General features: G+C 34.2%; 3 protein-coding genes across 4 annotated transcripts; all 3 read right to left on the reverse strand.

Moving 5' to 3' along the window:
• Positions 1 to 785: 785 nt before the first annotated feature.
• Positions 786 to 1703, reverse strand: LOC117782336 (ficolin-2-like). Its single transcript, XM_034619433.1, has 2 exons — positions 1057 to 1703; positions 786 to 998 (listed from the first exon to the last, which is right to left on the reverse strand). Exons 1-2 carry the CDS (start codon positions 1689 to 1691, stop codon positions 881 to 883), a joined length of 753 nt encoding a protein of 250 aa, XP_034475324.1. The 5' UTR covers positions 1692 to 1703; the 3' UTR covers positions 786 to 880.
• A 5926-nt stretch (positions 1704 to 7629) lies between these two features.
• On the reverse strand, positions 7630 to 8923 carry LOC117782334 (ficolin-2-like). Of its 2 annotated transcripts, none has more exons than XM_034619430.1 (2): positions 7940 to 8916; positions 7630 to 7878 (listed from the first exon to the last, which is right to left on the reverse strand). In XM_034619430.1, exons 1-2 carry the CDS (start codon positions 8911 to 8913, stop codon positions 7761 to 7763), a joined length of 1092 nt encoding a protein of 363 aa, XP_034475321.1. In that variant the 5' UTR covers positions 8914 to 8916; the 3' UTR covers positions 7630 to 7760. The 2 variants fall into 2 exon arrangements, with proteins under 2 accessions (XP_034475321.1, XP_034475322.1); XM_034619431.1 differs by having other exon boundaries at positions 7845 to 7878; positions 8346 to 8923.
• Positions 8924 to 14010: 5087 nt separating this feature from the next.
• Positions 14011 to 14875, reverse strand: LOC117782339. The gene is made up of 2 exons (XM_034619435.1): positions 14313 to 14875; positions 14011 to 14253 (listed from the first exon to the last, which is right to left on the reverse strand). The coding sequence occupies exons 1-2, from the start codon at positions 14869 to 14871 to the stop codon at positions 14246 to 14248; spliced, it is 567 nt and encodes a 188-aa protein (XP_034475326.1). The 5' UTR covers positions 14872 to 14875; the 3' UTR covers positions 14011 to 14245.
• Between the last annotated feature and the right edge of the window lie 871 nt (positions 14876 to 15746).

Genomic DNA, 15746 nt, shown 5'->3' on the forward strand with positions numbered 1-15746 from the left:
ATTCGGTTCGTTTTTGATACATGTTTTGATGTATATGACGATCGAAAAAAAAGCAGAAGAGAGTTTGGTTTTACTTTTGTGTCTTTTATTTATAACATACATTTTCAAATAAAGATCAACTTATTTTCCAAAACATTACTTTAATAAAAGTTACTGCTTATGATACATATTTGTATGGGAAGAGAAATATTTACATTTGAGGTCGTATCATCATAATAGCCTTTTTAAGGGAAATATATAGTTTCAGAAAATATATAAAAAATGCATCTTGATTTTAAAACCATTTTAAATAAGACCAAGTTCTTATTTTAAGAATAAATGTTCATAAAATGTAAAAAGAAAATAAATAAAAATTACTTTTTATTATATATATAAATTCCTTTTATTTTTAAATTTTGTTTATTTACATTTTTTGTTTGTTTTAGTCTTAGTAATTTTATAATGAGTGGGATTCGAACCGCCGCATACTGCTTCACAACTGAAGCGGCATCTCTAACCAGAGCGCCACGGTGCCACCATTTGTTTTATATGAAATAGTATTATAAATATTTATACTTTCTTATATTGAGATTTTAAGATTTTTTAGAATAATAATTTTAATAATAATTTTAAGAACAAAATATTTAAGATATATGTTCTTGATATTCAAAGTTGGTCTTTTTGTCGGTGTACCCTTGCCAAATCGAAACAAAAATAATTTTGATTTACATGAAAATATACTAGAAATATAAAAATATCTTAAAAAATTTCATCGCCATCGGGCCATGGGTAGAAACAGAGAACACTGACATAGAAACAACGCGGTTGCTAGAATTTATTCATTTATGTCTTTTAAAATAAGTAAAAACTGAGTGTGATTGAAATAAAAGTAGATCAGTATTCACTTTCGTGGTCGTACCATCATTAAGGCCTTTTTAAGGGAGTAGTTCCAACCCTTAAAATGGTACCAGTTTATGCCCTCACCCGTTTTGTTGCTTTTATATTTTCCCGTCAAGTTGCTGTACGAATGCAAGACTATAAAATAAGCTTTGAAAAGCAATGAGCATTTTATCTTACCATTCGTGACAGGAATTGTACCACCAGGCGCCAGTGAATTCAACAGCACAGTTTGAGGTAGATTTCTTATCATTATCCCGATCAAGAGTAGTGAAATTCATGCCGTGATGAATTCTGAGTGAATCACCAGCAGTGCCAGATGCTGGGCCCAGCGTATTTAGTACATATAGAGCATCCTCATCGCCAATTGCAAATCTCTCATAAAACTCATACTTTTCAATTCCATCAAAGTCCTCAAGAACCACAAGCAATTCCTGACTCCTCTCTGCAGTTAGTGCGTGAATTTTGTCCAAGCCCAGAAAGAACTCTCCGTCCATTTCTCCGAAACCATTTTTGTATGATTTCCAGTTTCGATGAAAATCTTCACTTCCATCCAACCGCCTCAAAATGATAGTCCAACCACCTCCATGACTCTCCGAATCGCATACCACTTGAAAAGGGTTTTCACTGTAACTGGGAATGAAAATCTTGTAGATCCCACTAGGCTGAGAATTAGCTGTCGCTTCAGCACAGCTACGTCCGTAAGTTAGGGAACGAAGTGAAATAGTGTCGTTGAGCTCCTCAGTCGTGGTAGATCGGGAAAGTATTATGAATAAATTTGTTATTAAAATTGAAGAACTGATTTTGGACAACATTTTTCTGACTGTAACTCAGTGATATCTGTAAATACTGAACTGAGAGACTGCTTTTATACCTGGAGTCAATTAACTGGAACCACAGTCGAATTTACTTTTCTACTACTTAAGATTGTCACACTTTATATAACTAATTTTCTATGGATTTAATATAACTTAATGTGATGATGTAAAGAAAACTCAAAACGTTAGAGGGCTAAAATTTATCTGTTTCAACTCTTTAATGATATCAAACTGAAATGAAATCAAGTTGTTGGTTCGCGATGATCGAGGCATAATTCGAAGCTTTAATTTTACTTTTTAATTTTAAAAAATTTTTTTTTAAATCAAAAACATTCATTTTACATATTTTGTTATTAAAATAAGAACATTTTAGGACCAAGCTAATAATACTAATGATCTAAAAAATCAAAGTGTTTAGCACAGTCATAAAAATCTTTAATTGTGTAGAAAATATATGAATGTTTAATATTCATGTGAAATCAATAAAGGTCCCGTTGCGTTATGGTTAGAGTCGACCAAGGAATATTTATAAAAATATACACCAAGCCAGAAAAAAATGCATATATACTAATAGAATTTAAAAGGCCCCTTTTTATACCCTTACCCTTATACCAATATTTATTAAAATCGGACAAATTTACAGTTTTCTCTACTAATTAAATTTGTCATACTATTAAAACTTTTTCGATCAGTTTCATAACGTGTTACGTAACGTGCTTTCATAATAATGTTTATACTGAAAACCATTTATAAATGGGTCAAATTTGAAGTTGTTATTTCATTTATACCAAACGCAAATGAATTTATTTCTCTTTTATATTCATTTGAATTTATTTGTATTTTTTATTACGCTTCAAAAACAATCTTTGTTCTTGACTCGTTGTACGTGTCGTATGCGTGATATTTGTGTATTAAATTTAAAATGCTGCATATTTAAAGTGGTAGGGTGGGAAAGGAGGTAGATCTGGTAAGAGAGGATGCTCAGCCGGAGGCGCGGTCATGGCGTTTATGTAAAAAGTTTAATCAACAAACTAAATCGCTTAGAAAGTGGAAATGTAACTAATTTATTCAGCGGTATACGCGTGTACACTGAGGGTAAAAGTTCTGGGCCATTTGCGCATCATAATGATAAAAGTTGGCAGTGCCGTTGGCCATATGAAAGGTGTTGCCGTTTCAGCAGGTAGGGAATGTAGGAAATATGGGAAGGATGGGGAGAATTTGGTCAGTCCCGAGGGCAAAGGGTTAAACAAACATATGTTACTCTGCAAAAACTCGAACTACGTTTGATTATTGCTGTAAAATTGATTAATTTGAAAAGGGGCTCCGAGTATTTCAATGGATGAATAGAAAAAGCACACACATATAATGAGAGGACGGAGGAAAAACAGATGCTCGAAGAGTTCACATGTTAATTAAATAGAAAGCCCAAACAGAAGCCGCACTACACTGCGTATGCGTGATGCAAGGCACTCGAAACTCAAGTGGAGTTCAGACGAGTCGAGTCGAGTCGAGTCGAGTCGAGAAGAGTCGAAGAAGAGAAAGAGGAGATGAAGAGGCTTTAGAAAAGGAGAATTTGTTTGGCATACTCGTATATATGCATTGAATTGCGACTTAGGGATAAGCACCAGATGAACAAAAGTCGGCATAGATAAGGATTGGCAATAGCAATACGTTATGATATTGTGGCCAAGAGCAGGAGATGCGGGGAAAAATGCGGGCACTTCAAGTGCTACTCAAAACTGTGCAGAATTCATTTATGCAAATGAAGTGGCTTTTATGACGCCGCCTTCTTCACTCGAGAGACAGAGAAGGAGAGAGAGAGAGTGCGTAGAGAAGGGAAACAAAAGAAGTCGAGATGGAGAAAGATACAGACAAGTAATGAATAAAATTTGAGCAGATTATTCAGTTCCTTTTGCGCAACAATTAAACAATTTACGTACATTTTCAAGTGCTTCAACATTTTGCTAACTAATTACGCTTGGGATCAGCAGTATTTCGGGTAGGAAGTGGGCGGGGCACGCCCACGGGGAAGAGGAGTCAACCACTACAGTTGCTGTTGCTGTTTCTATTGGGTTGCCCCAGTTCATTTACACTGATGAACCTGAGCACAGTGCCTGCGGGAGATGAGCACCAGAAATGAATACATAAAGCACAATTAGTAACTAGAAGCTGAAAGCTGAGAGAAGATGTAATTTAAATTGATTAAACTATGGCAACCGTATCAATAAGCCCTCAAATAACTAAACTTATGACCTCTGAGTTCGTGAACTACTTAAACAATTTAAGGCTAAAACGGTTTGTAAATTTGTGTTGGTAAATGCATAAGAATTGACAGATAATAGTTATTAAATTGAATATTTATTTATTTATTTACTTACTTATTTAAATATTAATTTATTTATATACCTATTTATTTATTTATATAAATATAACTAAGAGCACTTGACAAAAAGTTTAATTAATTTAGAATTTAATAAATATAAGGAAGTACATTTGATATTAAGAAATTAAATAAATCTATATCTATAAAACTGTTTGTCCTGACTGACTGACTTATATTTGTGCAGCAGACCAAGGACTCTGAAATTTTGACACAACATAGCCGAGACAATTATATCAAAATCTAAACTTAAATTGAAAACTTTAAGCAGGAAAGTAAATGAATTATTTAAAATTTGTAGATCATCTTTATTTAATAAGCGTTGCTATATTAAATGAACTTTGACTAGCTAACATTTTATTATACAAATAGTTATTTTATAAAACTATTTATTAAAGCATAAATCTTACAATAAAAAGTTTGATATGTGAGTAAGAAGTTCAACATTTCTATGTATGTGCTTTTTACTCTATCGCATTAATTTAATTTGTCAACTTTACCCTATCTCCTAGCAGCGGCTCAAACATTTATGAGCTTTACTGAAAATCACACTTATTGATTATTCCATAAAAACTTACAGCTTTAATCAGATTAAATGAGCTTCTTTGTAGTAACTTTGAATATTTATGTATTACTAAATATTTATGTATATATAGAAGAACCTAAGCTATTAAAAAAGCACAAATGAGCTTTAATGTGCTTTTTGAATTTTAAGTATACCATAAAGCGGTCTTCTGTCCTTTCAATTAACTTACTTCTATAAAAAGAACTTAAAGTTTATTAAGTTTTATCAATTTTAATGAAACAAATTAAAGATTTTTGTAGTCGAAGAAGGTAAATTCATTATTAAATTGCACTTTGTCAAAGTAAACGGCAAGTCCTAAAGGATTTCAGATTGTCAACAGCAAATTGAATGTGGACTTTGGCAGGGACTAAGAGTTGATCACTGGGACACTCAGTTCTCAGTTTTCAGTTTTCATTTCTCAGTTTGCATTTCCCAAATCACTTTCCAACCTGTGCACAGTGATTTCGAATGTCTGCTGGAATATACGAGATATACTCGTAAATGCAACAAATCTAGGTATAATATGCATGTGGAATCAGCGAAGCTTTTACGATTCGGCCAACGGGGATTATGTGCTCAACGGTTTGTGCAACTGTCACTGCGAGCAGTAGGAGGGAAGGAGAAAGCGAAGGAGAAGCAGAAGCAGAGAGTGAGAAGAGAGGCAGAGTAGTGGGATGTAGGGACTGTGAAATTGTCACACAAGCGGACAATGTCAGTTGTTGATTAAATAAAAGAGGAATCATCCGCAAAAAGTATAAAAAAAGAGAGCAGAAAATACAGAAAGCTGAACAAAAGGCAAAATGCAAAATGGAAACTGAACTAGAAAAAAAATAGACTTTTAGCATCGATTCCCAGGGCATTTTTGAAAGCAACTAGTGACAGGGCAGGACAGTGAGAGCGAGAGCGAGAGCGAGAGGGAGAGAAGAAGAAAGGTAGAGTGAGAGAGCAGCTGTCGGAGTGCAGCGAATAAATAATTCAGGCCGAAATGTCAAACAGCGTCGTCTAAGGATGATTTCTGCGGAAGTTGCTGCCAACTTCCCTTCCCCTATCCCCTATCCCCATCTCTCTCTTTCTGCTTTCTCCTTTCTCTGCTTGAACTTTGCAGCATGAATAAGTAAATACATTGTCTGGAGCTATTCCCCTCTCCACTCCCCTATCCCTCTAGGCTCCTTCTCTCGCTGCTCTTCATTGTTAAAAAGTTGTTGACGTTGATGGTCTCTACGTGTAAAAAAGGTGAACAACATTTGTAGACTCGCAATTGAAGTGACATTTCACACGATGCCGACGCTTACCAATTCACCCCTCTCCCTCTCCGTCTCCGTCTCCCTCTTCCACTACCTACTTCCTGTCACTACTTTCATCCCCATTCCCTTGGGCGTTGTCTAAGCCCACGGGGTGTCACGTCATCTGTCGGCCAAACTGACTTCTACTGACTCTTGTGTCGCTCACGTCGCAATTATTTGCAGCAAGTTGAAATTTATATGCCACAAAACTTTATCCCAAATACACACTTAAAAAAAATCCTACTTGAAAATCTAGTTTCTCTGACATATTTGGAAAACTAAATTTATTAAAATGTTTCGAAAGAGTTTGAAAATATTTTTCTTAACTAAAGTGTGAAATTTCTCACATTTGAAAGAAAAATTGTATTTTTACTTTTCATTTTAAGAAATTGTTATCTCAATATTAAAATTTTCTCAATAAAAAACATTTAATAAATTTTTTATACTTTTTATTAATATTTTGAGCGCGCTACCTTAAAAATTTTCAGTGCAATTTCAATATTTTAAACGCCGCCCAGAACGAACCGAAAACAAAAGGATTCAATTAGCACTGAGATATCAATGAGTATGCGACGTACGAATACTCTGTATTCTACTGAGAAAAGATATAGTTTATGTATTTCTTTTGAACTATTGATAATACTTGTTGTGTTCTAAAATGCTCAGTCACAAATTTTATTTGAATGAAAACATTTTAATAAAATTTATAATTATCAGCACTACTATTGTGTTACAAAATAAAACTAGAAATGACAATCCATAATATTTAATTAAATTGCAATTCAAATAATTTAAAAGATTGTTTAACTAATCCCATCATTGCCTTTTTTCATTTATTTTACTGGGTATAAAACCATACCTGCCCCATTAAGTTTTCGTGAGGATGAGACAAAAAAAAGCCTGTAACAATAGTCAGAGCACAATACATTATATAAATTAATGTTGATTTAATGGAATGCATATACATTTGGCCCCACCAAATATACTTTTGTGTATTGTGTATTTGTATTTAGTTAATTGCAATTGAAGACTGGCCACAATTCTACTCGGCTTTCGGGGGGTAAATTTCCCCCGGGTATTGACCCATTTTGGCTGTTGGCAATTTATTTGTACCACAGATAGAAAAACTCATAAAGGAGTGTGCGTTTTGTTCTTTGCGATTAATCCGCTTATGCTTTGACCACATCTGTAAAACAGACAATCTAAGTAGATGAGTTAAGGCTTAAAGCTGACAGTTGATTTTAATTAATATACAATTACAAACATAAGTATATGAGTTCCAATCAATTACTTAGAGAAATTAGTTCTAGAATCATGAGAGATAATAGAATGTTTTCTATCAGCAAAATATTTCATATAAACAGCATTCAAAATATATTGTTATTAAACGCTTAAAGCTTTTACTCTCTCACACTAACTTTTTATGTCATTTAACTAACGCTTAAAAGTTTCGAAAGCTTATTAATCCTTCTTATAATTGAACTCTGCTATATACACTGTAATTATATCCTGTCTAATGGGATTGGCATCCCTTAAATTATATATATTCCTGATCTGGATGATGAGCTAAGTCGAGCTATTGAACAAGTTATCTGGATAAAAGTTGGGATACGTCCGTCCTTTTGCTCTAGGCAGTTCATTAGTCGCATCAGGAGAAAAGCTAGAAAGAGAAAGAAAGAAACTGACTTCGTTCACGAAAGAGAGAAATACAGGGATAATGTCAATTACTTTTATTTCAATTATCAGCCAATATTCATATTGGAGTATAGATTACATTATTTTACAAGTCATTAAAATAAATCATTAAAACAGTTTGTGATATATTAGAGGACACGTATTCACTTTCTCGGCCTTATCATCATCACAGCTGTTTTAAGTGAGTACTCGTGACCCCGGAAATCGTACCAATTGACGCCCTTGTGAGAAGTGTTGTCATTATATTTCCCCGTTAAGTGGCTGTAAGAATTCATATTAAAAAAAGACAAAGCAGTAAAAATCAATTAACATTCTATCATACCTGTAGTGACAATCAAAGTACCACCAAGCACCATTGTCTTCTTTGGCGCAGTTTTTGAACGTTATCTTATCATTATTTTGATCAAATGTAGAAAACTTGCTGCCTTGATGATAAGTAAGGGAATCGCCAGCAGTTCCATTGGCTTTGCCCACAGTAAGTAGTTCATATTGTTGACCCTCGTCGCCGACGGCAAAGTCATCATACGTCTCATACCTGTTATCCCCCTCGAAGTCCTCAAGAACAACGAGAAGCTCCTGTGTTCTTTCTGCAGTTATTGCGTGTATTTTATCCAAACCTAAGAAGAATTCTCCATTCAGATTTCCAAATCCATTTTTGTACTCAGTCCAGTTGCGATTGAAGTTGACACTTCCATCCAATCTCCTCAGGATGATCGTCCATCCCCCACCACGAGTTTCCACATCGTAGGCAACTTTAAAAGATTGGTTGCTAAAGTTAGGAAGGAGTATTTCGTTGATCCCATTTGACTTGGCCTCTGTACAATTAGGTGGGTTAACAAGTCCATCCACCAACTTTCTCAGCCGTTCCACCTCCGCTCGGAGAGATTCATTGTCCACTTCACGTTTCTTCTGTTGTTTCAGCTCTGCTTCAAGTTTTTGAATATTCGAATCCATATTAATTATATCGTTTTTCAGTCTTTCCAGTTCTGCTCTTAGAATTTTACTGTCCGACTCCTCATAATCTTCATACATCTGCTGTTTTTTCAGCTCCTCATTTAGAGATTGAAAATAATCTGGAAGGGTTTTGATGTCATATTCCATATAGGCTCCACGGTGATAATAATCCATCAGTAGATCTTGAAAGGATTGCACCCTTTCTCTCAAATATCTAGCATCCGCTTTAAGAATTTTAATGTCTGAATCCTTATTCTGTCCTTGTTCAGGAATACCACTTCCTTTAGAGAAAGTTGAATATGAATTTATCACTAGGATTGTACAAATAATTTTTGCCCACATTCTGCGACCGATTTAAACAGCACAAATTTGAAGACTGATCCAGTCAGAATTTGACTTGAGTAGAAGAAAAGAACTCTCGAACGATTATATGTACAAGCTTTATATATACTTATCAGTATTGCTGTTTTGTGGATTTCATATATACAAAATTTAATGTTATGCTCGAGCTCACCAATACACACGCACAACACGCCCACACACAGATTACAGTCGCAGACATAAAATCCGAACAGTTTGATTTTATATACACATTTTGTGATTTCAACAAGTTCAAAATATAGCTTACAGCGGAACTGATAGCTGAGCTGACATTTAAACTTTCTTCGTTGAGCTACTTTCTGATAGCATGACAACACGTACTATAAACTAAGCTGAAATCTCATCGGTACACTAAGTTTTTACTCTTCTCTCTCTCTCTCTCTCTCTCTCTCTCTCTCTCTCTCTCTCTCTCTCTCTCTCTCTCTCTCTCTCTCTCTCTCTTTCACTATGTCTTTGCGTCACTTTTTGACAAAAATATGTTTATTCGATCAAACAGTGCTGGCGACTCAGCGTAAAAGACAACAAATGACAATTCTATGATATAGTGAGCCGACTAGAACCAAATTCGGTGGAATGTATTATACAAAAGAAAGGTCAAAGTCAACGAGCTTAAATCTGGATTCAACCTTAATTATTAACCAATCCGTTCTATGGCAGCTCTTAAATCATTTGAAAGCAATGGTTGCTTGTATTGAGGATCACCAATAATTTCTTTCAGGTTGCTTTTGCGCTGTTTGAGATTTGTAAAACAAACTTACACTGATAAAAAAAATGTTCTAAGATCAAGATTTTGGTCTCAGAACTAAGATTTTTGGTCTAAAAAATGACAGAATAGGTAAGTAACAGATTTTTTTGTAAACATGGCAGGGTTCGAACCCAGTTAATTTTTAAACTGTAGTTCTAGTTATGAGATAGGTCGGCGACTCTAACACCTGAGCCACGGGACCACACTTCTTATATATAGACAGACATTTTTCTAAGTGTACACGCACACCTACCAACACACCCCCACACACACACCCCCTCAAACATTTTCTCCAAATGAATACATCAAACTTTGGACCACCACAAGAAAGCCAAAACAAATAATTTTCCATCAGTTGCAATTGTAAGGCCGTTTTACAACCCTAATAGAAAATGGGGAATGCTTTTACCCCTGAAAAGAGGGTTGTTGTGCTGCTGCTCATTACTTGATGGCAGTTTATTAAAAAATTTGTGAGTCTGTCTTGCAGATTGTAATAAAAACATAAGCAAAAACCAACGTTGAAACTGGAAAATCACAACACTTGACGCACAATTCGAACCCCGTTGAAGCAACCCCCTTAGGGGTGAGTAACCCCTGCAACCCGCCCCCATGGCGATCTATGACACAACGGAAACCCATGCGGGCGTTATATTTTCTCTTTTCTTTTTTTTTCGTTTTCTTCCCCTTCAGCTTCAAGCTGTTGCCACGCCAAACGTTTGACCGTACGACATCCCTCAATGTGTCGCCATCGGCAGGGGGTGACTTCCGTTAGCCAACCCCCTCCTGCCATCCTCTGCAGTTTATTGCCTTTTTTTTTTACTTTGAGCTTGTGATTTTAGCCCTGTACCCAAAAAAGCAAAGGTTACTGCATTTGTGATAATGTTCAGGCCACAAATTAAGTTTGTTAAACAATTTTTCCAAGTCCCCATCAGTCCTATTAAATAAATTAATATCGTATAACATGTGCAATTTTAAAGCTACTGCCTTAAGATTTGGCACACGGAATATGTGCTATTTAGTAAAAGTGTGCAAAAAGTTTAATTTGAATAGGTTAATAAACAGTGAAGATAATCGATATAAAGCTACATGTTTTTTTTACCTTTTAATTCTGTTTCGTTGTCTATCATTATATTTTTTAATTTTTTTTATTTGTTTGCAAGTGTTACATATTTTAACAAAAAAAAAACTAAACTTTACAATTGCTTTAAAAATTTGAGTGCGAAAAGGAGCTCAAGCTTTTTTCAGGCGAACCGATATTGAATCTTGAAAGTCGATTTTTCTTATAAATAATTATGACAAGAATTTATATATATTAAATGCTAATTTTGTTTTGTTTTTTATTTTAATTTACGCTTGTTGATTGGTTACTGGGCATCTTAGAGTCGAGCAGCTCGTCTGTTGCGTTCTGACTTGTTTATTGTGCAACTGTTGCTTCAGTCTCAGCTTCTGTTTCAGTATCTGTATCAGTGTCAGTATCTGTATCTGTATCTTTGGCCTTTGTTTTTGCTGTTGCTTTTGCTGTTGCATTAATTTTGTACAGCTATTTGCTGGCAACCATCCCCAATTCCACCCGTCCCTATTTCTGCAGCCCTTTTAGTGAATGTAACTCATGTCACGCCTTTGTATCGGCCACTCATAAAAAATTTTGATAATGTGTCAATTTATGAATGGGCCCCATTGGCTTCTCCTCTCTTTGTCTGTCTGTCTGTCTGTCTGTCTGTCTGTCTGTCCGTCTGTCTGTCCGTCAGTCTATTTGACCAAGGGGATTGTTTCGCTGTCAGCATATTGATTGTTTTATTGATGGTCCAAAGCTCAGCATTAAATAAATTCAACAGAAAGCAAGGGAGAAAAATAGAGCTGATTAAAATAGAGCTGGATTGACAAGTGTTTAGTAAACTGTTTAATATGAAATCGTTTCTAGAAGTATATCATTAAAACCACTTTTGTTTGACAGCTCTACAAGCATTTCAATTAGCAGATCTTCTATATTTAGCTATATTTATAATGGCATATGCCACAAATCATCAAGGAACTCCAATGATGATACTTCTTAGAAAGTCATTATTATGTTTCTACTACTTTCATTCATTCACTCATCACACTAAGTTGTTGTATTTTGTGATGCTTTAATACATAATTTAATATACATAAATATTATAATATAAATTTACATAATATATTTACCTGTCTCTACCACATAGAATAATTAAATTTCAATCAATATACTTAATTGCATTAATATGAAATAATTATAGCGATAGTTATGACTGTTTCAAAGTATTTAAGCAATGCAAGCGCCTATAAGTATGCATCAAATTTATATACTCTTGCAGTTTAAATTTGGTGAATTTAACTCTCTTGAATGCATATATACTTTATGGGAATGAAAATGCCTCTTTCTGACTGTTGCATAAAATTGAACAAAAACATAAATACTAATAATAAAAGTGAATTTTAATTTTACCTACCACGAATACTTGCTACAAATAAATCTACAATGATTGGAATCGGCTTATATTAAAGGTAGAATAGATTTTAAATGTAGCTTCTTGATTGATTAGATGTTTCAACAGATTATGTATTTATTAAACATCACACACAAACTTCAGAGGGATTCCCAATACGAAGTGTCGTTTTAATTTGAACCCTCAGCTATACTAAATTATTCAGAGTGAAATGTTTGTTCAATTAGAGAGGAAATGCCAATGCCAGAGACTAATCATGATTAACTCACATGAGAATGAATGCGAATTCGAATACGTTTTGTTCGCATTCGAACTAATTAGCAAATTACTTTCGAATGATTCTCGCATTTAAATAAACTATTTACAAAAAGCTTGATCTATAGGTTATGGGGTTGAGGTTTAAATAGATGGAACTTGTGTATGAAAATGATATAAGTATAAATTTTAGGTGCTATATTAGTATATTATAAATGAATCCCGATGCGCGTATTTCGCCATTTGTTTATTATTCCCCCACACACACAAAACATTTCTATGTATTCATTTGTTTGTAATTAGGGATTAAGTGGGATTACAACCATCAATATCAATTATTCCACTGACCCACCACATGCCAATGTATTAGTTGGCCTACATGTGTTTATTACAATTTACGCACAACTAAAAGCCGCCCAGAACGAACCAAAAAAAAAAGAATACAATTAGCACTGAGATATTAATGAGTATGCGACGTACGAATACTCTGTATGCTACTGAGAAAGAAATAGTTTATGTTTTTCTTTTGAACTATTGATAATACTTGTGTGTTGGATGAAAATATTTTAATAAAATTAATAAAAAAAACGATAGACAATACTATTGTGTTACTAAATAAAACTAGAAATAACAATCAGAAATATTTAATTAAACTGCATTTCAAATAATTTAAAATTTTGTTTAACTAATCCCATTAATGCATTTTTCATTTATTTTACTGGGTATAAAACCATACCTGCCCCATTAAGTTTTCGTGAGGATGAGACAAAAAAAAGCCTGTAACAATAGTCAGAGCACAATACATTATATAAATTAATGTTGATTTAATGGAATGCATATTCATTTGGCCCCACCAAATACACTTTTGTGTATTGTGTATTTGTATTTAGTTAATTGCAATTGAAGACTGGCCACAATTCTACTCGGCTTTCGGGGGTAAATTTCCCCCGGTATTGACCCATTTTGGCTGTTGGCAATTTATTTGTACCACAGATAGAAAAACTCATAAAGGAGTGTGCGTTTTGTTCTTTGCGATTAATCCGCTTATGCTTTGACCACATCTGTAAAACAGACAATCTAAGTAGATGAGTTAAGGCTTAAAGCTGACAGTTGATTTTAATTAATATACAATTACAAACATAAGTATATGAGTTCCAATCAATTACTTAGAGAAATTAGTTCTAGAATCATGAGAGATAATAGAATGTTTTCTATCAACAAAATATTTCATATAAACAGCATTCAAAATATATTGTTATTAAACGCTTAAAGCTTTTACTCTCTCACACTAACTTTTTATGTCATTTAACTAACGCTTAAAAGCTTCGAAAGCTTATTAATCCTTCTTATTTGTAAAGCTCTGCTATATACACTGTAATTATATCCTGTCTAGTGAGATTGGCATCCCTTAAATTATATATATTCCTGATCTAGATGATGAGCTAAGTCGAGCTATTGAACAAGTTATCTGGATGAAAGTTGGGATACGTCCGTTTTTTTGCTCTAGGCAGTTCATTAGTCCCATCAGGAGAAAAGCTAGAAAGAGAAAGAAAGAAAGAAACTGACTTCGTTCACGAAAGAGAGAAATACAGAGATAATGTCAATTACTTTTATTTCAATTATCAGCCAATATGCATATTGGAGTATAGATTACATTATTTTACAAGTCATTAAAATAAATCATTAAAACAGTTTGTGATATATTAGAGGACACGTATTCACTTTCTCGGCCTTATCATCATCACTGCTGTTTTAAGTGAGTAATCGTGACCCCGGAAATGGAACCAATTGACGCCCTTGTGAGAAGTGTTATCATTATATTTCCCCGTTAAGTGGCTGTAAGAATTCATATTAAAAAAAGACAAAGCAGTAAAAATCAATTAACATTCACCCACCACGAGTTTCCACATCGTAGGCAACTTTAAAAGATTGGTTGCTAAAGTTAGGAAGGAGTATTTCGTTGATCCCATTTGACTTGGCCTCTGTACAATTAGGTGGGTTAACAAGTCCATCCACCAACTTTCTCAGCCGTTCCACCTCCGCTCGGAGAGATTCATTGTCCACTTCACGTTTCTTCTGTTGTTTCAGCTCTGCTTCAAGTTTTTGAATATTTGAATTCTTATTAATTATATCGTTTTTCAGTCTTTCCAGATCTGCTCTTAGAATTTTAATGTCCGACTCCTTTTCCATCTGCTGTTTTTCCACCTCCGAATCTAGAGATTGAAAATTATCTCGAAGGGTTTTGATCTCAATTTTCATAATGTCTCTACGGTTTTGAATATTCATCATTACATCTTGATAGTTTTCCAACCTTTCTGTCAAATATCTAACATCCGCTTTAAGAATTTCAATGTCTGAATCCTTATTCTGTCCTTGTTCAGGAATACCACTTCCTTTAGAGAAAGTTGAATATGAATTTATCACTAGGATTGTACAAATAATTTTTGCCCACATTCTGCGACCGATTTAAACAGCACAAATTTGAAGACTGATCCAGTCAGAATTTGACTTGAGTAGAAGAAAAGAACTCTCGAACGATTATATGTACAAGCTTTATATATACTTATCAGTATTGCTGTTTTTGTGGATTTCATATATACAAAATTTAATGTTATGCTCGAGCTCACCAATACACACGCACAACACGCGCCACACACACAGATTACAGTCGCAGACATAAAATCCGAACAGTTTGATTTTATATACACATTTTGTGATTTCAACAAGTTCAAAATATAGCTTACAGCGGAACTGATAGCTGAGCTGACATTTAAACTTTCTTCGTTGAGCTACTTTCTGATAGCATGACAACACGTACTATAAACTAAGCTGAAATCTCATCGGTACACTAAGTTTTTACTCTCTTTCTCTCTCTCTCTTGCTGTCTCTCTTTCGCTCTCTCTCTCTCTCTCTCTCTCTCTCTCTCTCTCTCTCTCTCTCTCTCTCTCTCTCTCTCTCTCTCTCTCTCTCTCTTTCACTATGTCTTTGCGTCACTTTTTGACAAAAATATGTTTATTCGATCAAACAGTGCTGGCGACTCAGCGTAAAGGACAACTAATTTCTTTCAGGTTGCTTTTGCGCTGTTTGAGATTTGTAAAACAAACTTACACTGATAAAAAAAATGTTCTAAGATCAAGATTTTGGTCTCAGAACTAAGATTTTTGGTCTAAAAAATGCGTCGAGAACATAAAATTCTTGAAATAAGAGAACACATCTTGATTTTAAGAACATTTTAAATAAAACCAAGTTCTTATTTAAAGAATAAATGTTCTTAAACTTAAAATCATAAAAATTTAAACTTTGATTTATTTACATTCTATTCTGTTTTA

The sequence above is a fragment of the Drosophila innubila genome (genome assembly GCF_004354385.1).
Source record: "Drosophila innubila isolate TH190305 chromosome 2L unlocalized genomic scaffold, UK_Dinn_1.0 4_B_2L, whole genome shotgun sequence".
NCBI classification, from domain to species: Eukaryota; Metazoa; Arthropoda; class Insecta; order Diptera; family Drosophilidae; genus Drosophila; species Drosophila innubila.